The sequence below is a fragment of the Egretta garzetta genome, unplaced genomic scaffold, assembly GCF_000687185.1.
Source record: "Egretta garzetta isolate BGI_Z169 unplaced genomic scaffold, ASM68718v1 scaffold26, whole genome shotgun sequence".
In the NCBI taxonomy this organism is placed as follows: domain Eukaryota; kingdom Metazoa; phylum Chordata; class Aves; order Pelecaniformes; family Ardeidae; genus Egretta; species Egretta garzetta.
In genome coordinates this window covers 308,477-332,184 of record NW_009260070.1, presented here as the reverse complement: position 1 = coordinate 332,184, position 23,708 = coordinate 308,477, and the positions used below count along the sequence as shown (strand labels likewise).

The 23,708-nt window shown below is 47.5% G+C and overlaps 1 protein-coding gene across 1 annotated transcript in view; it reads right to left on the bottom strand.

The window, feature by feature from the left end:
• ADAMTS2 (ADAM metallopeptidase with thrombospondin type 1 motif 2) overlaps positions 1-23,708 on the bottom strand; it is a 119,948-nt gene that overhangs the window by 51,249 nt on the left and 44,991 nt on the right. The window contains exon 3 of the mRNA XM_035896701.1: positions 8,014-8,216. Within this exon, the coding sequence (XP_035752594.1) occupies positions 8,014-8,216 (203 nt within the window). The remainder of the gene's footprint in view (positions 1-8,013; positions 8,217-23,708) is intronic.

Below are 23,708 nucleotides of genomic sequence, written 5' to 3'. Positions count from 1 at the left end.
CTTGTGCCAGGCACACAATGACCAACCAACCTGTGGAAATGCAACGCTCCAGGCTCCCACACAACACAGCTGCTGCAATGTTTGTTTCGAAGCGGAGGTAATCAGACACGGGACATACACGTTCAGACGCCTGTGCAACACATCCACACAGGCGTGCAAGTGATTACATGGCACTTGTACAGCACTGCACCTCCACGTGCCCCACTAGGGGAGCCTGGTTTTTTTAGTAAACCTAAAATTATGTTGCTGCACAGGAGAAGAAAGCACACAGAGGCCATCCCAAAATCACAGCTCCTGAGCCGAAGGCAGCCAACGCATTAAATCTTGTTAGATGTCCTACAGTGATTCAGCATTTACAGAGGGCGATGAAGAAGGCTGGGTAAATCCTGAGGAATTCAAAGCATGGTGGAAGGCTGTAAAGAGACTTTCACCAAGCTATGGTAGTTCACCAACTTGGGATAACTTTGGTTTATTTTTCTGGGATATCTCAATCAAGGCAAAACATGCATTTCTATTTAAAGTTGCTGTTTAGAATTCAGGCTGGCACAGACGGGTGCTACGTAAGAAAAACAAAGGCTTTATTTTCTTCCTCTGTCCCTCTCTGCTTATCTTAGAATTCTTCTGTCCTGAGCAAGTTCCAAGTCAGCACAGTAAGCACACAGAATACATCCAAAACCCCCAGCTAAAGACAAGCTAAGCATCTGTGAGATGCGTCTTGCTTTGTAACAGCAACACTGTGAAGTTCTTATTGCTGAGCAAATGGGGCCCAATCCTAAAAGGGGATTTTGAAAACTGCTGTAACACAAACAGTAAGAAGCAGCCTGCAGTTTTGCTAGCCGTGGTGCAGAGAGGGTTACCTGCTGATATAGCCGGCAGGATTTGTAGGGGAAGTCAGGTGGTTCCCTGAATCTCTAATTAAACCAATGCACGATATGAGAAAGAATAATCTGCATATTTTGGCAAGTAATCGTCAAACTCATTCATGCAGCTTTAAGGAGTTCCCAGCCTTGCAAAGTCTGTTAGCGCCTGCTATGCAAAAGCCAGCCCACGTCATCGCAACACGGCTCCATCCTGCTGATCCACAAATCATCGCGGCCGAGCTCCTCCTGCGGCACACCCTCTGCGGCTCCATGCACCGCACCGTACAGTGGGTAAGCACCGCTCCCTCGGGCTCCCTGAGCACACACCCTGATGGCCATCTAACAGTTTCAACCTTTGGCTACCGTCAGCCTCAGGCAGATCTGCCCCAGCTACAGCGGCCACCGGAGGGCACATCCAACCATCTGGAGAGGGCACAGCACGAGATGCAGTTTATGCATCTGGCTTTTCAGCCACCACAGATTGCTGAGCCACCAAGCCAATGAGACTGCAGTCACCCAACATCCTTACCCAACTACTGCTGCAGAAACTACCGATGGCTACGTGCTCGTGGGCAGAGCGGAGACCGTGTGAGGGCCTCTGCCAGAGCGATAGCAGAGGAACTGGAGAGCATCAGTGCCTTCCCCATGGGATGGCAGGGCCATTGTCTGAGCCCAGCCCGAGACGCAGCTCATTCATCGGATGATAATTGTCTGCAGCAAAGCCTTGGTGCCTGGTGGACATCCAGCGATTGTCTATTTCTGTAAGACACAGCTGTTCTGAATTACAGAATAGGAACCAGAAATGTCATGGTGGGTACTGAGCACAAGCTTTTGTAATCTGACCCTCCCAAAAGCGTTCCCCTCTCACTTTATTCTTCTGCGTTCCCACTTCAAACGACACTATCCTTTTCGATTTTCATCACCTCCTTCATGCTTTTGAAGATCCCAAACTAACATTTCTAACATTCCCAAAGCTTCATCTTAATCCCACAGGAATCACACTACATCAGTTCCTGGGGTGGATAAACTATGGTCACACAGAAAGTCATCCGGCAAAAGCCAGGGCTCCCAGTCTCCCCCGCTAGTCCTTACAAGGCATTCCCTCATTTCCTCAGAGACAAACTCTTTTTTTCTGAAATCTTTGTTGAGTGTCACAAGGAAAAAAGAATAATGAAAGCACACAACACACATGAAACTTAAGAGGCCAAACTGTGATCTCAGATCTGGAACACATCTATCATTCTGCCCAAAACCACAGACAACAGGCAGTTTTAGAAGAGCTTGGCAACGTACATTGGAAATGGAGATAAGAATCCAGCATTTTGTATACAAATACAAGCCTGAGTCCTGATTTACCTTCCCTGGAGTGAGAGTCAGTAGATGTCACCAAGTCCAAGTTAGCTGCTTCTGATCAAAATGAAAAATGCTTCCCAGAGCAGATGTGTTGGCAAGGCACTAGGCAGCTTCGTCTTACGTGTCTCCATCTCATCTTCGACTGTAACACTGGCTTCAGAAAGGTCATAGACTTTGTTTTCTGACTTCATGACTAATTTATTTTCCTTAGTTCCTCCCTGAGGCTCTTGAACTCCTCATTCCTGCCCACAAACCACTGCTCTGAGAAGTTTCTCTGAACACTGCAAATTATCTCTGCACCAAAAGACTCTGTATTTTTCTGAATTTCTGTCTCAAGATCACTTTAATAAAATCAACTATAGTATCATGAAATAATTAAGCAGATTGATTTATTATATTACTACAAGGGATAGGGGTGTGGTGTCAAAGCAATAAATATGGTGAACTCTTCAAGTCCAAGTGGTTTGGTTAAGAAAAGAAGTTCCAAAATTTGGAAGCTGCTACTAATTATCCATACTGCATCGCACAAACCACATGGTCACAGCTCAAAAGTCCCAACTGCAACCGTTACGGCTAAAGTTCATGTTGGTATTGGAGCAAAGGAAAAAGATCTGTCTTTTAACAGTTACGACGCTATGCCTCAAGGGCGGCAGCAAAGCCTGTGTGATGCTCTGTGCTACAAGGCAGCAAGGCACATCCCAGCTCATAACGATGCGCAACGCTCCCCTAACTGACACTGGCAATAACACCCCTGTGAAAAGGAGTAGGACCTGTAAGAGCTCAGCGAGGGCATTTCCTGCGGGGCCTCCCCAATGCCCAAGCCCAAGCACAAGCTCCACTGCGGTGTGGCAGCCAAGGTAACGAACAAAAATAGCCTCATGCGGCCTCTTCAGAAACTGTTCTTCTCACTAGTCACGGCTACTATAATGAACAGGCCATACATGGACTGAACACACACCTATGTTAAATTTTCAAGCAAGCGGTAATTCAGCTACTGACAGCTGAAGTCCCTCAGATGAACAGAGCTGGACTTGCACTTGTTATTTGTGGAACTTCTTAAGAGTCTGTTCAGATCTGGAGTGTACATACTGAAATAAACTGATTTGAAATAATGAGTATTGGTGCTTATGAATTATTTATTTTTTTTTAAATCTAGTCAGTTCTATATGACTGAAATATCCTTCCCGTCTAAAAAAATTCTTTTTAGTTTAGAAAGCACAATTCTGAATACAGGGTGCACCATTATCTCAAAGTATTCAATCATCACTTGCTTTTTAACAGCTTGAATCAGACATGCTTTCAGGTTTTCATCCAACTGCCAGTTAGAAACCGATGGCACTTCTGCCCTTTCCTCTCATTAGGGACTTGCTGTTCTGTAGCTGCAAATCTTCATCCCTCATCAGCCAGGGATACGAAAGCAGAAATCTCCTCTATAACCGCAGCATCATGTACATCCTATTAAAGAGGACGGATAACATATTCAAAAGTGCCTGAGGGCCACGTTTTCAAAGACATGTGTAGTGCTGAAAGATGCAGGTGACGGGCTCCAGGGACTTTCCAAAGCCCCCAGCTGCATAACTCCCATTGATTTCAGTTATTCAAATGAAAAGCTGTTTAATGTATTTGTTCTGGAGCTGAAGTTTCACTGCAAGTCTGGGAGAGACGTAATCCCATGGGCCAATTCTTAAAACTAATTCTCACTGATTTCAAAGGCAGGTAAATGACTAAATACTCAGATAAATCTAGCCCAGACTGAGGCACAAATTCTATCTAGGGTCTATCTCCCTCTGCAGTTAGGCACCCGTCTACTTTGAGGAGATGGGTTTTAGCATTGCAAACATTTTGGCTACACGTCCATTACACGGATGTCACAGAGGTCAACCCCTAAGTATTTCAGTATCACATCTTCTGCAGTAGAGGAATGGAAAGGAAATTAAAGATTTTTTTTTTTTCCCCCCCTGGAAATTGTCCAAGAATCAAGAAACGTATGTACTTTGTAGATGAGTGCTTCCAAAAAATATGCAAGGATGACAATTGCCAGCGTTACCAAATGAGGTAGTGAAGGAATTGAGGAATGTTGTGGAGGAAGACAGACAGAGGATACAAGAAAAAGCTAAACCAGGTGCCTCACTGGGAAAACCCCCACAATTTGAAGGAGCATGAAAGTTGAAGACTTGAAGTCAAGACAGATGGAGCCAATACATTCAAAGCCATTTGCAACTGAGCTTATTTCATGAGACTTCGCTATCCAGAATGGCCAAAATATTGTAAGGTTACATATTCTACCTCTGCCTCCTTAGGAAGTCTGTTCTGAAGGCATCCATCCTGGATGTGACCCTAAACACAGGACTGTAGAGGCCGAAATATTCACCCTGATCAACACTGCAGGCCCAGCTGGGTAAATGTACTGGTGAGTCTCAGGTCTGCTACTCTTCCACAGCTGGCAGCAAAAGGCCTGCTTAATCCTGAAAACTATTTTAAAGAGGGTTACGAAACTACCAGAGGCTTTCAGCCCCAGGGCTGGCTACCACCAATATGCACTTTAGCTGGATGACGCCCATTCAGCACCCTGCTCCTCCCCCCAAAGCATCCTGCAGTGAAATCCTTTTGTTTCCCAAGGAACAAGACAATACTCCAATGCTGCTTCTAGCCTTGCGCTTTTCTTATATTTCCAAACATTTGTATAAAACAATAAAATCCCTGGGATTTTTGGCTGCCTTCTTGCAGAAATTAAATTACTTTCCACATTCTTGAGTAAACGACAGAGCTGCAAGATACTGCCCCAATATCTCGCCTCTGTTGCAATGCTCCTGCATGCTATAAATACAACATTAATTTGTGCAACGTGTGGGCTCATGCTTGGAAATGCAGAGGTCTCTGCAAGCTAACATCCTTCCCAGGAAAAAACACAGCATGACGTATGACAGAAAATGGTGCAAGCAAGAGGCAGCCGAGGGTCTCTAAAGCGAAACAATGGCATATTTTTCAAAGATGCGCTGAATGTCCCGGTGGTACCGAGCAGAGAAAAGAGAGGATGTAAAGAAAAACCAGAGGGGTTTTGCGAGGAAGTGACTTGAGGATGAAAAGGGGTGGCAAGAGGCCGAGCTCGCTGCGGTGAAACGGCTGGCGTGCAGTCAGGCGATACATGGCTGCAGCCCAAAATGTTAAAAATCCTCTGGCGTCTACCACCATTCGTTTGGGACTGATTTCATCTGCAGACTTTGGGATAACTTAGCACAGCTAGTCAAGATAGCCAGGACACCCAACCCCTGCTTTTTCTCACTTTATGGCTTTTAGGTGTGGACTGTAACACATCACTTCAGCAGCGCAAGACAGATTTAATGAATCAGTTATTGCACTGGACTTGAAAAAAATGGATTGTTTTGATTGGGTTGATGGTAGGGTTCCACCCAAGATCCCTGGGAAAAACTAATTAAGGGCACCTGCTCAGGCCATCTCACACAGTGAAATCAAGCAAACTGGGGAGAAGCAGCCATGCTGGGAGTTGCTTCTGGGAAAGGGATCTCATGCCTCCGGGAGCTTGGGCATAAGGGAGGATTCACCTGGGATTTATTTCATTTTTGAAACCACAGAAACTCAACTATTTGATCACCCTCTTATCTCCAGTAAATACTTCCACTATTACTTTATTTTCTTACTATGCATTCTTTGATTTTATGCTTACTACCTTGTTGCCATATGAAGCTAATTGATTTTATGCTTAATGCCTTGTTACTCTATGAAACTAATTGATTACGCCCATAAAACCAGCAGGGTACACACAATCTGATGGTTGAGGTAGGATCTTCCACCAGATTTAAAAGACAGCTGGAATTCTTGGTAGCTGTCTCCTTTTTCAGCGGCCTTAGGCCTATGCATCTCATTAGAACAGGACACCACCGATGACTGCCGAAGACCACCCAGAGCCTCCCCCGGACAGTCTTTGTGGATTTCAAACAGCTCCTCCTATTTGGACACAAGGCAAGGGACGCATCCTCAGTTCCCAAAGGACAACGTTTCTACCTCAGATCTCCCAGCACAACTACTGCCCACACCAAGGGCTGCTACAGCCCTGCGGGTAGGGTTACACAGGCTGCACCTTCCAAACCACTTGCAGAGACAGCATGCGTAAGAGTTGTTATTTCTTAAATTTGTGTGTTGGATGGTTTGCTAAAATTAGGAAAAAGTATATTCCAGAGCTGGAACATTTATGGCTTCTTTACCATTACTCTGTATTTTAATTCTTAAAAATAGATTTAAGTGACATGATAAGTAGGGTCCTGCTTAATCTATTTCAGCCTGTTTGCCACACTCCTGGTTTGGCCTGTTTGGCTTGTTAATTTAGAGATGCATAAAACCATCTGCTGCACTGTAGACTTTGTTTTAAGCCTCAGAGGAAACAAACCACACAAACAAATGAAATTCACTGTCATTTCTGTTAGAATATATGTATTTACAGCCGCCAGAGCAGACCTCTAATGTCAGTACGGGTTCTTAACTATTTACAATACTGTTAGAAAAAGTCAGTGCAACTGAATTTATATTGCACGAGGGATTTCCTTAAATTGTATTCCACCTCTCAATTAAAGTGAAGAACAGTGACATTCTATACATTGTTAAAAAAAAAATGTAATAAAGAAAGAAAAAACCAAGCTTCATAATTAAAAAAATTTATCTTGGCAAAAATACATCCCAGGCAAATGTACCCAATAGCCTGGATTTCTGTCCCTGTATCTGGCCCTATGGCTTGCAGTGCCCAGACGTCACCTACAGACACTCAGCCTCTTGACCTGACTGCAAACCTCAGCAGCCTTACTCTACTTGTCAGAGCAGACCTAATGTACTCCACTGAGAACACACATCCACTGAACCTAAAGTATGTTTTACTGAGAAGAGACTCCTGCCCCGGGTGAGAATGAGGAGGAAGAAAGTCATCCCCCAACGTTGCCTATGAAGGGGGCTACAGCTCACTTCCATTTTTTGGCCAGAAGAATAAAACATATTTTAATTTTGATCTTTAGTAGACATGATTTTTCAAAACTTTATTATTTTCCCACAAAACAGAGTCCTCGCTTATTGACCGGGGTACTAGAGGGATGCTGTGTCTGCTGCGCTAATATTTAGAAAGAAAAAATGGTTCTTTCAAATACAATATTCTCTAGTGTCTGCTTTCATCACTCTACACTATATAGTCTGTTGCACAGACTATGGTTCTGAACATTAAATATTTAACCAAGGAAACCTAAAGATGTCTGTCATGGAGTAAATACTAAATTGATGTAAGGAAGTTCAGTGATATACTGCATAACATTTCACGGCAGGGTGAGCAAGGAGTAGGTAGGTGGCCTGGGACCTAAAGTGGTTGTTGAGGAACCAAAGAATTTAACTGAGTAGTTTTAAAAACTCATAGGCCAGTCGAAGTTTCTGATAGAACCTTATTTGAAGACAGTTCTCCAACCCGTTTTTCAGCAGGGGGCTTAGGTTAAGGGAATATACAGCTAAAACGTAATGACTTCCGAGAACCTGAGCCCCCGACCCTGTGCCCCCATCCACCAAAGCATGTTAAGGGGGACTTCAAACATTTTAAGAGTCCCACCGTCAGCTTCTTCCTTGGCCCCTTTTTCTTCTTTTCCTTCTCCCCTTTTGGCTTTTCTGAAAGTGTCCTGGGTTTTCCTCGTAGAGTTATTTTATCTCCCGCCATGAGAAAAATCTGTTATGTCCCACTCCAATGGCTAAAGCAACCTACATTCACTGTGCTCTCAGCGCCTTCCCACAGTGCCGTTAGCAGGGTTGTACTCACAATATTCATCAGGGTCAGCAGGTACTTCTGAACATGCTCTTTCCCATGGAATTGAACAACTGAGTCATCAACCCCCAGAAGGACTTCAATGTTGTAATCATCTTCCGTCGCATGCCTTCGATAGCGCTGCCTCGATCTATGCACCTGGTCTTCAATAAAGCTCAATGCACTGTCGAGACTATCCAAATTAGTGAGGTTAGCCGCTGAAATCAAACAGACAAACGAGTTATCAACCAGGACAGGCTCAGGCTCAGGCCTCAGCTACACTGACATAAATGTGAAGTAGCAGCGTTTGTTATGTTCTGCGTCTTACACAACAGCATTAGTTTCAACTTAATGTCAATTAAAAATGACCTAAATGAGAGAGAAATCTGACCCAAAAGGTTTTTACTTTGCAAAGTAAAAGCAATACTTCATACAAAGTAATACTGTGTAATAAATGCAAGGCCAAAAGGAGAGTAAGTCACACCAGTGTCTTGATGGGAAGAGGGGAGCGGTTTGCAGTACAATACTTGTGGCTTAGAAGTACTTGTAACAAAAAAATGCCGTTGGGGGGTCTTCTGCTACCGAGGATATCCTCCATGTCGGAAGAGTTAAAGACAAACGCCGTACTTCAAAATCTGATCTGACTGCCCAGAGAATCCTATTCCAAAGCAAGTGCAGTTGCCAATACAGCTTTTTCTATCTGGGCAGGTAGTATCAAACCAACCCCCCCACTCCAGCACATCATCTCCATTCCTAGATACACACATGCAATCCCACAGTAGCGACATGGATCCTTTTTATCGTTACAGCTCAGGAACACATTTTAGATATTAAATTAAATATAGCTATGTTTACATTTTTTTTAACAGCTTTTCATCCTTCATTCCCAATTTGCTGTGTCACTTTGCATTACTGCCTGTCAAAGACCAATCCATCAGACACAACAGCAGCCAACTTTATTACTAACGATTTCTAATCGTCCCTGTGATACGAAAGCACATTCTCTGACAGGACGGGATGCAGTTAATGGGGCACCTACTTATGAAAAATTAACATGAAAATATGGAATCTTGACATTTCACCCTTTAGAATAACAATGATCAGCATTAATATCATGATTATCTTTTGCATTACAAGAGCCCTGGAAGCCCCACCGAGAACCTCCCGATTTCAGAGAACGTCAAGAGAAGGCTTGCTCTGAGAGGCAAAGGAGGGCAGCAAGAGCGCTGCGGAATGATTAAAGGCTCCCAGTGTTCAGTTCACAGGAACATAATCTGAAGCAAAGGAAGGAAGCTTGAGCCGCCACCTTCAAAGCAGAAATAAGAAAGAACTCTTGGAAACATTACAAAAGTGGATTCTCCATCTTCATTTATTGAAGTTTTCACATCAAAACTGGCTGCTTGGGAAGGGATGAATGAGTCACCACTGGGCTCATTACACGGACGCCCGTGCTCTTGCCCCCAGACCGCTGCCTTGGGCGGCCATTTCCACAGGCCCTGCACAACGCGCAGCCCGCGCACAGCCCCCGGCAGGTCCCCGCTCTGGGGACACTGGCCCGGCCCGTACCAGCCCGTACTGATCCGTACTGATCCATACCGATCCGTACTGATCCATACCGACCCGTTACTGCCCTGTACCACCTCTGGCTGCCAGCAGGGACGCAGGCCCGGCCTCCCTGCTCCCCACCACGTCCCTCAATGCCCTGTGCTCCCGGCCATGCCACACGTGGCGAGATGCTCATCTCTGTGCCTCCCAGAAGAGCCCTCCAGCCAAAGGGCAGTCCCCAAAAGACACGTGTGTCTGGGCAGCTTCTTATCATTTCCCCACCAAGGTTCAAGGACACGCTTGCCACAAGACCCACAGCTGCACTCACCGCGCTGGCAGAGGCCGCCTCGCTCACCAGACAGACAGAAGGTCCCACGCGGGGGTCCTACACCCACATGGAGCCACGATGTCCTCCTCCTGGGAGGGCAGCATTTAATGCAGCTAATAAGCACAGCCACCACGTCCTCGTTGCCAGCCTCAAGGCTCCCCACAGCTTCTGGGGCCGCAAGGTTTTAAAATGAGTCTGGTGAGAATCCATGATTCAGTGTGGAAATTCACGCCTGACGCGGAGCGCAGTGTCACTCCCGGGTGTGCGGTGGAGCGGGAGCCAGCCTGGCCTAGCAGCAATGGAGACAGCTCTTTATTGGGGCCCAAAGCCCACCAAGCCGCCGGCTCCAGCCCTGCCTCATGCCTTACTCCACCAGGGAACTTCACCGTTAATCCTTGCCAGCACCCAGAATTGCCTGGCTACGGCAGCAGCCTCAGGGGATTTGCTGTGGGACGCTGGGGCAATCCTACATTCATGATCTGTAAGGCAAGGCACAGTTACTGTAAAATTTGACCATAAATCTTAAAAGCTCTCTAGAAAAGTACGATTCAGCTGGCAGGGGCTGCAGGTCGCGTCCCCTCTCTGCTTCTTACTGAACCAAGAGGAATTAAGAGCAAGGCCAGGGTTATCTGACCTGCGTCTTCGGAACCACGGTGCTGGGCAGGCAGGGAGAGCCCCAGCCCCACGCCGCGGGCACAGCCGGGCAGCTCTGCCGGCGGAGGGTGCTGCTCTTTGGTGCATGGGTGCCTGTCAAGGTATCTACAGCTTCCCTGCTTTCATTTCTTTCCCGTATGTGTCAAAGTCAAACTATCCCCTGATCTTTAGTCCTGCTGTGAGTAAATCATCCAGAAGCAAAATGTGATCCTGCCATCCTGCAGTGAAAACCGCTTGTCCCCACTCTCTGCTCCTCGCTTCATCACTGTCACACTGCAACCCGTACAGCCCCGCCAGCTCCTGAGGAAAGTTATCAGGAGGTTCCCTGGGAGCCACCTCATTGCCAGTGGGTGCCAACCAACTACTTTAATTTTTGCTGGGAGCATAAAAATTCCCCACACTCACATTTACCTTCACCCCTGGGGTGCCACCCCCTCAAACCGACATGCCCGGCAGGCCCTGGCACCTCCGAGACACTGACCCAACATGCTTCCCGGCAGGGAGCGACCTGCTCCCGCTGGCGCCAGAATCACCCCAAGACCAGCAGCACAGCCCAAAACATTTACAACAGTAGCTGCAAGATTTTTGATTTGTATCCCAATTTCCCAAGTGCCCTTTCCCAGGAGGGTCCCCTGGGACAGGCAGGGACACCTCCACACGCATCCCGACCACGCGCCGCACGGACGCCTCCTCTGGCGCGGCTCTGCCTCTTGGACGATGAGCTGTTGGATCTGCCGGCCCAGGCTGCGTTATTCCGATGTTGGGTTTGCTCCTAAATGACAGCTACATCCAAATCAAATTAATACCCGTACCTTACCAAAGAGGAAGTGAAACAAAGCTCCATCTGCAGTAAATGAGGCTTCCCTCAGTAACATCAGTGACTGTCTTGTATCAGCGTGCTGCTAACGACACGCTAGCAAAGCTCAGGAGAAACCTTGAAGAACTACATTAGACACCAAACTCCTCCTTCCCATTTTCCATGTTACCTTCCTTCCCATAGCCCCTGCGCTTTGCATGGTCACATCCCAAAAGTCATCTCAAACTGCACTGTTTTACTAAATCATCCCAAGACCTCTCCATCATTTTCAGCAACTTTTGCCAAATCCGTGCATCAGACACTGATTGCTGGTGCCAACTTCGTTCCCCATCTCCCAAGAGCAGACGCTTGTCATTTGCAGGGGCTAACGATAGCCTGGTGTTGAAACCTCCTCCTTGCTCCTGCTAGGAAAGATGTGCAGCTGTGAAAATTAACCACGGAGAGACAAGGTTATGTTTTTCTCTTCTGCTGCTCATCCAGAATAAATTAAAAGGGCAGCAGCACTGTAACAGTTCACTCAAAAATCCCTCAGAAAACCCCTTTTTTTCTAAACACTCTGTGATATTTCAGTGCTTTTCTCCTAACACTGCGGACTGTATTCCCGTGAAGGAGTAAGAGGTGCCCAAGCTGTTGACAGAAGGGAAAGCTGTGCTTCTGGCTTAAGAATGCAATGGGGAGCGAGGCAGCCTGGCTTGCGCCCCTGCCCGATGCAGACTTTCCCTGCGGCGCTGGGAGATGCAGAAGGCAGCCGGGAGCTGGGCAGCAAAACTGCCAGGGGAAAAGCACGTGCACAATCCTGCTTGATGCTGCAGCCCGCTGGGGTTTTCTGGGGGGGTTCTCCATTTGTGTTTGCAGTTAATGCAGGCGGGTGATCCTACCTGCCCCAAGGCAGCAAAGCCCTAGTCGCTTGCTGAGTTCAGAACCAGACGACGTCCCCCGCTGTGACAACCCCAGTGATGCATTAATATATGCAGAGTACATCGAAACCTAAGGAGGGGAGGTCTTTATAGCATGCAGGTGCCAATTGCTCACAGCTTTGTATGTCACACAAGATCCCCCTCCCCTGCTCCCTTCTCCTGAGCAATGTCCAATACCCCAGCCTTTTACCTAAACCATTCCACTTTTCAATCTGTTTCTTACTTTTTGTATCTGGGCTCTACCTGAGTTTCCACATTCACTGGGACTGGAGGGCTGAGCAACCTGTAGGTACCATGGCAGCATCACGCAGCCTGGCTCTGAGCCCCATCTCTAGGATGGGGAAAATTCACATTGACACAAACATCAGTTTTGCCTTTGCAGGTCTTCTCCATCTGCATCCATCTGCGACAGCTTGGGATGTCTGACAACACCTTATTTTCTGGGAATTTTTGCCTTGCTCATTAATCTTTGATATCATGTGCTTTACAGAAACCTAACTACATGACATCTCCCAATTCTGCCTCACCCGTCGTGGCAGGCAAAGCTCAAACAGATGCCACGAGTTACTGAGGCATGAACACGCTGCCTGCCACGAAAGCCACTTCTCCCCACGTTTTCTGTCACTCCCTTCAGGACATCCACCAGAACCATGGCTGCTGGCTTCTGATCTTGTTTTGTTTCTTTGTGACCCCTTTCAAAAAGGCTCAGGGAAACGTGGCTGCACCTACAGTTCCTAAGGAGTCCCCAGTGAAGCTACTGCACTTTAGCAGCACCAGCTTTGGGTTCCCCCATCTCACAGCACCAATATTGTCCTAATAAAGCAGTTTCTCATTTTTTGCCTCCTCTTTCTGGTAGGCGGAAGGGGACTTTGTGGCAAACCAAGAGCAGAGACCAGGACAGGCAGCTGGGAGACTGAACCGCACATTGTGTTCCCAGCCATCACCTGCAGCTTCTCGGCACAGCAGCTCGCTGGAATTTCTGTTCAAACACGAGTGCGCGGCACTCAGACCTCCAGCCACCATTTCAAATGCAGCCTGTTTGCTTCTGCGGACACTCCATCTGCCGCGGCGGGAGCAGACACGCACCCGAGCTGACTGCTGAGCACCTTCCCTGCAGCCTCGCAAGGATCAGCGCTTCTCAAGCGCTGTTTTGCCGCTGATCTCCATTCCTGGGACACGCTCCTGAAGGAATGGGAAGCTGGGAGTCCCTTCATTGGGCTTGCTGCAAACCATCCGCTTTTTTGTTCTTTTTTGTTTTTTCTTTCTCTTTTTAACCCCAGTGACTCGGAGTGAACGCCAGCGAAGCACAGCTGGAGCCGTCCTGTCGTGGTGGCGAGCAGATCTGCGTGCGCAGTGCTGCGGCGGCGCAGAAGCACGGGGCACCCACCCCTGCTCAGCTGCACTGCAGCTGGTGGCAATGCCACCCCGAGCCCAGGACTTGTGGTCACGCTGCAGGCGTGAGGCCATCCGTCACGTAGTGCTGCAACCGCAGGAGGAACGGGCTGTGTGGTGGGGACGCAGGGGGCGGCAGGGCGGACTTTAGCTCTCAGCTTTCCACTGCTCGAGTACCTCTGCACCTCTGGAAAAGCACCAAACGCCCTCAGCAGCCTGACAGAGAGCTGCCCTTTAGGGAACTGCACTGCAAGTCTCAGAATCATAGATGGTTTGGGTTGGAAGGGACCCCTAGAGGTCAAAATCACAAGTCACCTTTCTGCAATGCTCCCCGCCACTCACATACCGTAGGCTTTGGTCGCGTTCATCCTCTGCAATCAGCTGACCCCCCAGTCAGCCCCCAATTAGCCCGCTCCTCATTTGTCTTCCATGGTAAATTAAAGTCCAACCCATGGAGGTTGGAGGCAGCAATGAACACTCAACAGCTCTTGCTTTGTATCCCCGGGCAATTCTTCTCCTGTTTTTAAGCTCCCCAGCTGGGGCCTTGCCATTCGCTCCAGCGGCACACCTTGTCACGCATTTTGTCCATTTGCCGATCAATGGTTTCTCTGATTTGTTTTCAGCTTTTTTCTGCTGGTTTTACAGCCCTGCTCACCTTCCAGTCTGCTTTCTGTTTTGTTTTCCCAATGTCCTCCATTTGTCTGTCATCTTCTCCTTAACCATCCTGCTCAGCTACACTGGTCCTTCATAATTTATAAATCGCCCTCGCATACTACAGTCACATTTGGACTCCTCTGCTATAGATCATTCGTAAGAAAACTGGGTAAATCCAGTAAGGGGAATTAAAATGGAAGAGGTCTCCTGGGAGGTGGAAGCAAATCAAAGTGGTCCAAGCAAGAGAAGCAAATCACACGCAGTACGCCGGGCACACGGTACAAAGCCAGCCCCATTTAAAAGGCATCCCCAGGAGGACTCTGCCTCAACGCAGTTCTAACTTGGAGCTCCGTTTCAGAAGATCCTTGTGATTCTTTGACTCTCAGGTTAACACAGCAGCTGCTACTCGGTAAATCCTTCACCAAGAGCAATGACTGCAGCAGAACTCTTTGGGTGCATGTTCAAATTCTTTCTCTTCCACTTTTTTACATAGACCAAAAGCAGGGCCGCAGGCGTAGTCCAAAGCCCAGGCACACACCAGGCATCCTCACCAAGGTTACGAAACCTGGTCCTGCCCTTGTCTGCAGAGCAGCAGTAATTCACAAGGACGCTTCTGGGCTGCACGCCTTGCTAACGAGATCATCTCGTTATGAGCTCCCTGCCTCTGCAGTCACGGTAATGCTGCTCCTAGCCAAATCACATTCTAACAGGGAACCTGCTCCACCTTCCATCTGCCGGGAGAAGTTTGCCAGGGCCGTCAGGGTAAGCTGGGCTGGGTTCTCACCATGAGGTCGCAGGCTGCAGCCGCAAGGCGGCCAGAGACAGGGCAGCTGGGCTCCTGCTGGAACCATCTGCTCCTGGCATCCGAAATCAGGACTTCAAGGTGTTTTGACAGTAATGCAAAATCCTGTGTATCGGGGCCTTCACGGAGCGATTCTTGGAAACTTTGTGGGGCAGGCCAATTGCCCCATATCTGCAGGACGCATGCACATCCTGCAAACACACAGGCACAGTCACTGCCCCCTTTCTTTCTCGTCACCTACGCAGCAGCACAGTGACTTTAAGGCTCAGGACACGCTCAAACGTCTGCCTGAACCAGAGTTACAAAGAATAACAAAGTCGAAACCTACCAAAGTGGCAAAATAGCGGAGAACTTTCAAAACTGGAAAGAAAAAAAAATGTCTTTCCCAAAGGATAAACCAATTAGGGCAGCGACAATGGCCAGGTGGACACGGTGGCAAACGGCCCGGCGCGGGGCTCTAAGAATAACCACAGCTCGATGTTGCCAAGGAGATATTGTCTGGCATGTCACAACAAAGAGAGGCATTACAATACTGAAAAGAAAAGTTGAAAACTAAATTGATCTCATCAGGGCCACAGTCACACAATGAAAAACATAAAGATGGGAGATAATTGCGCTGCAAAGAGATTAAGTGAGCGCCAGGCAATAGAATACCCGAGGCAGAAACTTTTTTTTTTTTTTGCAAAGTGGTGACACATTTTGTGTCACAATTTTAACTTTCATGTTACAACATAATGGTCAAAAAGGGGAAATGAAAGGAACAGCAAACCAGCCAAACCAATCCGTGTGACCTGGTTGAAACGGAGCTTTCTGAGAACTGAACATAAAGTTGTTCCAACAGCAAAACTTACCCTTCGGAACATTTTGAGCCATCAACCTTACTAACGCAAACACAGTTTTCACAATTTAGCACCAAATAATGAACAAGAGCGAGATGGTTTTAACTCAGTGCTTAAAAGTAAGCTCAAAAAGGGGGGAAAAGCTGCCCTGTAGGAGACGAATCTACGGGCCAAGTTCTAAGTTTCACTGACTTAATTGATTGCATCTGGAAACTGCTTATCTTGCAAGTGTTTTGGCAAGTCACTGTAGCCCGGCCTGTACCGCAGAGCCTGTGACTTGCAAACCGTGTTGCCTGATTTACCACATCCCACCAGCTTCCAGAGCCCGCAGCCGCCCCAGGAAAAGGGCTGCGACTCCCGCAAGCCCCCACGCACATGTGGGCTCCTGTGCAAAGCGGGCTTTGCTTTGCATGGCTCACCTGGAGCTGCAAAGGGAGCTCAGTGCTTTCAATCTCATTTGCAGCTAATGCATAATTAATTAAGCTGCAGAGTTCAGCCCCGTCCCCGTGCAGGCGCTCGGCACAGAGCCACGGCTCCAGGAAGCTGGACAAGCCCCAGAGATCCCACCTGAAGTCCCAAAGGCAGAGCCTTCTTGCTTCCCTTTCAGCAAGGGATCAGGATCTGACCCACAACTTACTTTCTGTGACCAGGCTTTAATGAAGCGTTCATGGGCTATTTGATACTCAAATGTCCAATCCATATTCCAGGCGTGATTAAATTACAGCAAATTAGCACATTAAGTAAGCTGCCTAGCTGACACCCCCGCTTTATAGGTGCCGTGTCTAACATCCCACTTGCATTTTTAACAGAAAGGAATGCCAAGCCACGGTACAAGACCTGAATAACAACCAGTTACTGGGGACAGCAGTGGTCTTTTCATAAGCCAATTATGCTGCAAGAAGGGGAGATGAAGTTTAATTACAGTTTAACAAACATACAAGAACAAGAATGAGGTCCAACACCACAAGAATACACCTCTGCATCTGTCATCTCAGTCTTTGGAGAGCCTCGAAATGAGATGCTCTCCAAAGCAACCTTCTCACAGACAGAAGGAAGGTTTATAAAGCACACAGGTAAAAAAAAAAAAAAAAATCCAAATTCCTAGCTAGGGCAGGGGGGTGAGAAGCTCGAGAAAAGGCAGAGAGATCCATACAATAACTGTACGTCATTGGAAAGGCTACTGAAAAATAACAGCTGAAGCAAATATGCATTGTTCCAATGTTTTTTAGCCATTAACTACAGAGCAATAAATCTTGCCTTTCAGTAACACTTCAAAGCGGAATTATTCCATCCTTTTTAAAACAGAGCTCTTCTGGCAGGTATAGTCTCACAAAGTTGTAAATAATCCAATTAAATGTTTTCAACGTCAAGTATAACGACCATAGTATAAATCTCATCAGTGTAAATGTATCACGCAAATGACAATGCAAACAGCCGCTGTTGTTCTATATAATCATAAGGATATTTAATCAGACAAACTAAACGGTTTGCTCGTTTCATCTTGGGAAGAAAAGCATCGGAAGAAAGTTTCCGAATTCTAGGGTGAAGAACGCACGCAATTTCAACCACCTCTAAGTCCGCCCAGCTTCTTGCACGTCTCAGTATCACGCCAGGAATCAGCAGTCAGGAAGAAAAGCTTGATCTGGGTTTCACAGGCAGAAAGCATCACCCAGGCAGGCTGAGCGAAGGCAATGCGATGCACGGTGCTCTGGCTCCTCGCACTAGCAGGATTTGAGCCAGACCAAGGAGGAGTTAGGGTTTTACCTCTGTTTTGAAAATATCCTTGTTGCTAAATCTGCTTGGATTTTCTGCAGCAATCAAAGCAGCTGCGAGTGATTAGAGACTGCAAGGAGGACAAAGCTAACTTGGAGGACACAGGAATTTCTTAAACTGCAAAACAACAGTGAAAAACCCTGAACAAGAGAACCAGTCTCCGCTCCAGTAAAAGCACGCAAGGTTTATTCCCAAGGCGTTTCAAAATCAGGGGCAAAGGCTTCTTTTGTCGTTTGTACAAGAGCTCTGAATCTGCCAGGCCCTACAAAAGGCAAAGTGCTAGCGCTGCCCCCAGTGCAGCATGCGGGTGGGAGCCAGGACCCCAACGGCAGCGGCCGAGGAGAGACACTTCCAGAATGCGGCGCTTGAGGGAGGGGGAAGGACAGGAGGAAGGAAAGAAGCTGGATGGATGCATGGATACCAAAACCCTCTGGGGAGAAGGCAGATCAAGAGGCAGAAGCTGGAACAACATCAGTGCAACAGAGGAAAGTAAAAAGCAGACACGGTCGCTGTTGGTGCTGCAGCTCCCCGCTGCCCCAGGGCGGCGAAGCCAGGGCTTGCTCCTACCTCCCGTGCCCCGGCCCCGAGAGCTGCAGCCCGCGAGCTCCAGGGAGCGCGGGGACGAGAACCCAGCTTTGCACGGCCATCCGCCTCTCCAGTGCATGCAGGCAGGGCTTTAATGGTTCTTTTTCAAGATAAATTTAGCATTAATATCTGTGGGCTTTAGAGGGATTAGAGTAGGTCAACATGCAGTTGTTTAGTTTTCTGGCAGGTCCAAGATATTTTTAATTCTTTTTGGGTCAAATGGACTTGAATATTGAATTTTTTTTAAAGTGAAGAAGCAAACAAATCATTTAAGTTGATCTGAAATCATGATTTACCCATTCCGTATGAAATCAAGCATTTCAAGACTCAATGTTTAAAAATGAGGGAAAGAAGGGCAAGGGCTTGTTTCAAACCCACTGCCATGAAATCCTTCAACATTTGCAGTTTTTCTTGCTTTAGCTCTGTGAAGTTCAGTGAAAATTCAGTATCTTTTGCCACCAATAAGAAACATCACCCACCTCCATTGCAAGTGCCAGGACTAAAAAGAGTTTCCACTTGCCTCTTTCCACCACCTTCCTCCAAAGGAGCGCTCGCCATTCCAGGACCTCTGTATCCTTGTCAGGTTATTCACACGTTATTGATAAGCAAGCTGTACTCAGCGCTGCCGGACTTGTCCTTCAGATTGGCTTCCAGCCTAAGCAAAGGGAGGTTGGTTGTCTGCTAAAGGAGATGGAGCGGGTAGGATGCAATGCTCCTTGGCAGGCAAGGGAGAACTCTCCTACAGGGACAAACGTGCACCACGCCTCAAAATAAAAGCCTTTCAGGAATTACATAGCAAGGATTTATCTCCTGAATTAAAGACAGAATCATCTTTGTGTAAATAAGGCTTACAGCAGCCAGAAATTGCATTTATGTTCACTTCACAGAGTGGTACAGAATTGCTTTAGTATTAATGACTGCTCTGCTCTTACAGAATGAAATCAGACTTTGGAAAGCGAATGCACAGTGTAGGAAGGGCTGGGAAGCCTTTTACACATGTATATAGGTACACACACACATACATAGGTACACATGCACACAGGTACACATAGATGTATGGGTACACACACACATATATGGTACACACAGGAATTGCTACAACAAAAGAACTCTATTTCAGCAAGGTATAATGGTGGTTGGAAGGCTGGTGGACAACTCACTTGTTAGCTCTCATTTTCTATCAGAAATGTTTTTAAAAGGAGTCAGACATATCGGAAAACTATCAATAACGACAGCAAACCGAGATCCTCAATTTTTAAAAATTCAGTTAAATTCTCTTTAAGCATCCCTAACCCAAACCGATGCTAAAGAGGCGAGATAAGTCCACGGCTGCTAGAGCAGCAGCGAAGCTGCTAAGGGTAAAACCTGACAGCTGGCCAGAGCTCCAAGTCCTTTCTGCCTCCTGAACTGAAACAGCGTATAAAAAACATTTATCCTCTAACCTGTTACTTTTGCAGAGTAAATAGGAAACGTCAAAGCCAACACCAAAAACCCCTTTCAAATTGCCTTGCGAAGCAGTTGCTAGAGTAATCAAGAAGTTAACGGGGAGCTCTGCGACACAGGCGGTGAAGGCTACCAGCCATCAGCACGTCCCGTCTAGCACTGGTGGAAAAGGGGTCACTCAAGATCGGAGTTTCTGCGCGGAGTTACGGGTTTTATCCAAATGCCAGGCTTGAATTAGTTGAATTCCTTCCAACCCAAAACATTCTATGATCTGTTTCTATCTAGCTAAGACCTGGCTAACCAAGCCGCTCCTAGTTGACTGGATCCTAAAAATGTCGGTGACCGGTTAAATGGTGACCATAGGAAGAAATGGAACAAATACAGAAACCTTCCACAAATCATCGGCCGTACCACCCTAGTTTATGCTTCATTTTAGGAACCAAAAGGTAAAAAGCTGTCCTCCATGTGTCTATCCATCTTCTTTATTCTTCAAAAAACCTGTTTAGATAAAAATATTGATCATACAAACACCAAAAATATTATTAACGCATACCGTGCTAACAGACGTGGTAATGTGGTCCCCTGACCTGGAGTCAGAACAGGCTCCATCCTCTTTCAGCTCTTGCTGAGCAAGAGGATATTACTCCTTCAGTTCTCCAACAGCAAAATTCTTCATATTTTCCCATTACCCCAAAAAGAAGAGAAGTCTACAAAGCAAAATGGCGAAGCTAAACACCAACTGAACTTACTTTAAAGAAATGAAGCGACACCTTGCAGCATGTGAGAAGCAAGGCTGAGGGAAAAGTACTATCTATGGGTGGCTGAAGAAGGCACCCTCGGGCATCAGCGTCTCTTCAACAGATCATTGCGCAGCTTCCCACTTGCCCCCCCAGCAACACCAGTGCCACAAACACAGGCTCCTTCAGCCCACCTGCACTATCTGTTCGCACAGATCCGAGACCATAAATCTGCTGAAAAGTAATGGGTTTCCAAGTCGGACGGAACAGTATTTACTTGTCCACCAGCTGTGCTATTCAGCTATGCAATAAGAAAAAGACCTGAACGTACCACAGGCAATACAGACTCCGCTTGGCTTTGGTGCCCCCGAAGCCCCCGCAAATCCCCAACAGTTATTTTGGACTTGCAGGATGCTGCACGATCTTCTGCAGCGTAGGAGCTGGACATGTGTTTATTGAGGCTGACACTAACCAATACCCATCACTTTCTCACTGGTTTAAACTTTATTAGAAAAACGGTATCAATGGCTGCTACCGTCCCACGGAGCTTCAAAGGGAAGCAGAGATTCGATGGCATCGAGGTGCTCTCACTGCAGGGTTCCCCAGCTGATCTTCGTCTGAGCTCCGGACTGCCTTCAGTGCCACGTTTTCTATTTGAGCTTTCCTGTATTTCTCTTAGAATCAGAGAATTTTAATTTACTACTTTTTCACTCTTGCCGATCTGTTTCTGGCTAATCTTCTCCAAAATTTCTGAAACATTCAGAAAGGTTTCTTACGTTCTGGCCTTAGTCCAAGGTGCCTCGGCCTGAAATACTGCAGTGCAGCTGGGCAACTCTTACGTTCTGCTGAATAGCAGGTTCACCAAAACCACGTTTTGATTGTTTTGAAATTATTTTCAAACTGAACCTCAGGCTTTTTGAGGGATAAAAATAAAAAATAATAATGGAGCAAGGCCTCATGTTTCATTTCAGGGAACATATATTCCACAATATGAAAGTGCCCAGCCAGCTCAGGCTACAACAGCGAGGAGGAGAGGAGGACATGTGGCCACGCAGGTGCCTGGGGGTGTTTATCTTCCAGAGACAGAAGCCAGCTCCAGCTCGTGAAGTCGCAAATGCCGCAAAGTCAGCCCATGCCTTGGCTCTCTGAAGCATCCTGTGCATTAAAGGAGTGAGTTTGCAGGAGCCCAAGGGCTGCACCTTGCCAAAGGACTGGAACCTGTGGGAGTTCGGCACAACCAACACGAGGGAGATCCTCAACCCTCCAGCCCGAGAGCTTGTTTTTTGCAGACTGTCCAGCTTTAAGCTATTACCTACTTCTTGACCCAAAAGGCCATTTGGATGGGAGATTGTTATCCAAGTCTTTAGCAAAGTTTTTCACCCTTGCTAAAAATCAGGAAATACTGATTCTGAGCAGCCAACTGGGGGAGGGGGAACCCCACAGCTAAAAAACCCCACCACGATGAAAATAAAATTACCGTATGAAAAGAAGGGAAGCAAAGCAAAGGGAAAAGTCTTTTAAAGGTGAAACCACAATGTGGGAGTGTCAAACTGTGGTATGAAATCAGTGCAGCAACCATTAGACATTGCATGAGTTCCAGCTACCTCTTCTGACTGAGCCGTAGCTGTGGGCTCCGCACTGGGGCTTTTATGTTTGGGGGGATAAAAATTTTCAGACAATTCCACTACAATTATGTTTAAAAAACTCAAAGCCAAGTAATGCTCTGGGAGACAAAAGAGAACATCGGTATTTGGATGACCTAAAGTACGAGGAAAGTCAGCAAAGAATAAAATGTCTGAAGCAGTAACCTGCCAGGGTTATTTCTTAACGTCACAAATTTCAGGTCCATTTGAAGTCTTACAACAGAGAAACTAAGGCAACTGATTGAACTTCTTTGTGAAAAGATTAAAAAAAAAAATCCTACCGAGTACAGCATGTGGTCTTGCAGGTACGTCCTGAATTCACCCAGGGTGGCTGACGCCTGCTGCAGAAACCCTCCATCGCCATTAGTCAAGGCAAAGAGAGGGCAAAAAATGTACTTTCTCATCCAGCTGCAAATGCAGCTCCTCGCTCTTTGTTTCCCAGTCTCCCAGGACTGGATCTAGCTCAGGCCAGACATTACCTACACTTATCTATCTCATCAAGGCCAAAAACTTGCCCGGTGGCCTGTAAGCAATACCCTGCCCGCCTGGTATCAGCAGCTTAACTTCAACAGAGCGTGTTTCCACCTTCTCCTTGCAACCCAGAGTAACCTCCAGAAAACCAACACCCTTCCCCAAAGACAAGTGATGGCAAAACTCCCACAGGTTCTGTAGATAACCATCTGGGCAAGGAAAGGGTTCATGCCAAAACTCGTGTGTGAGGGGAAGAGGGTTGTTTGGGTTTGGGGAGATATACGTAGAATACAGCGAAGGAGCCAGAGGACTTTGGGAAGGGGCATTCGATGTGCTTCCGAGTGTTGGACCGCAGACGGAAATGCTGGTGAAGAATTGCAAGGAAAGAGGCAAAAAAGAGGCACTGATGGCATAGAAGCATATGGGTCTGAGAACACTTATTCAGGAGAAACAGGAAACTGAACAGAGAGAAAGGACCAAGTGACGAAGCAGCACTGCCCCGCTGGGGGCGCGGGGGCCGCTGACGCTGGTGGTTTCAGGCTCTCCTGCACGAACAGCTTGTCTTCCGCAGGCTCTGGGCAAGGCAAGGGGGAGCCGGCTGGACATCTGCTGGGGGTGAGAATGTCCCCAAGGCAGCTGGTGGAGCGGCAGGTGAACCGTAAGGGAAGGAGCAGCGTTAAGCCCCTGCCCAGCGCCAGGGGTTCTGAGCCGCCGGAAGCTCAGGGGCGAGCGCAGCAGCAGCACCTCTGCGAGGGGGCAGGACCACAGGTGAGGAACGGGTGTCTGGGAAGGCTGGCGAAAAGTGATGATGAGGGAGACCACCACAACAGACGAGCAGGGTGGCAGGGGGCAGGCTGAGACCCCAAACGGAGCATTTCGTCCATGCAGAATTTTCCCAGCCGGGCTGGCACAGCACAGCCTTGTTCCTACCCCTGCTTTCCTGACAGACATTATCCTGGAATAACGGGCACGTAGTCACACCAACTCGTGGCTTATGGAGTTTGCCCAGCTTCACGGCTCAGCCAGCCCACGTGCGCCGGGGTCTGCGCTGCCTTTGCTCCGCACCGCAGTGCGCGGCCGCTGCTAAAGCTCATCCCAGACCTGCTCCGG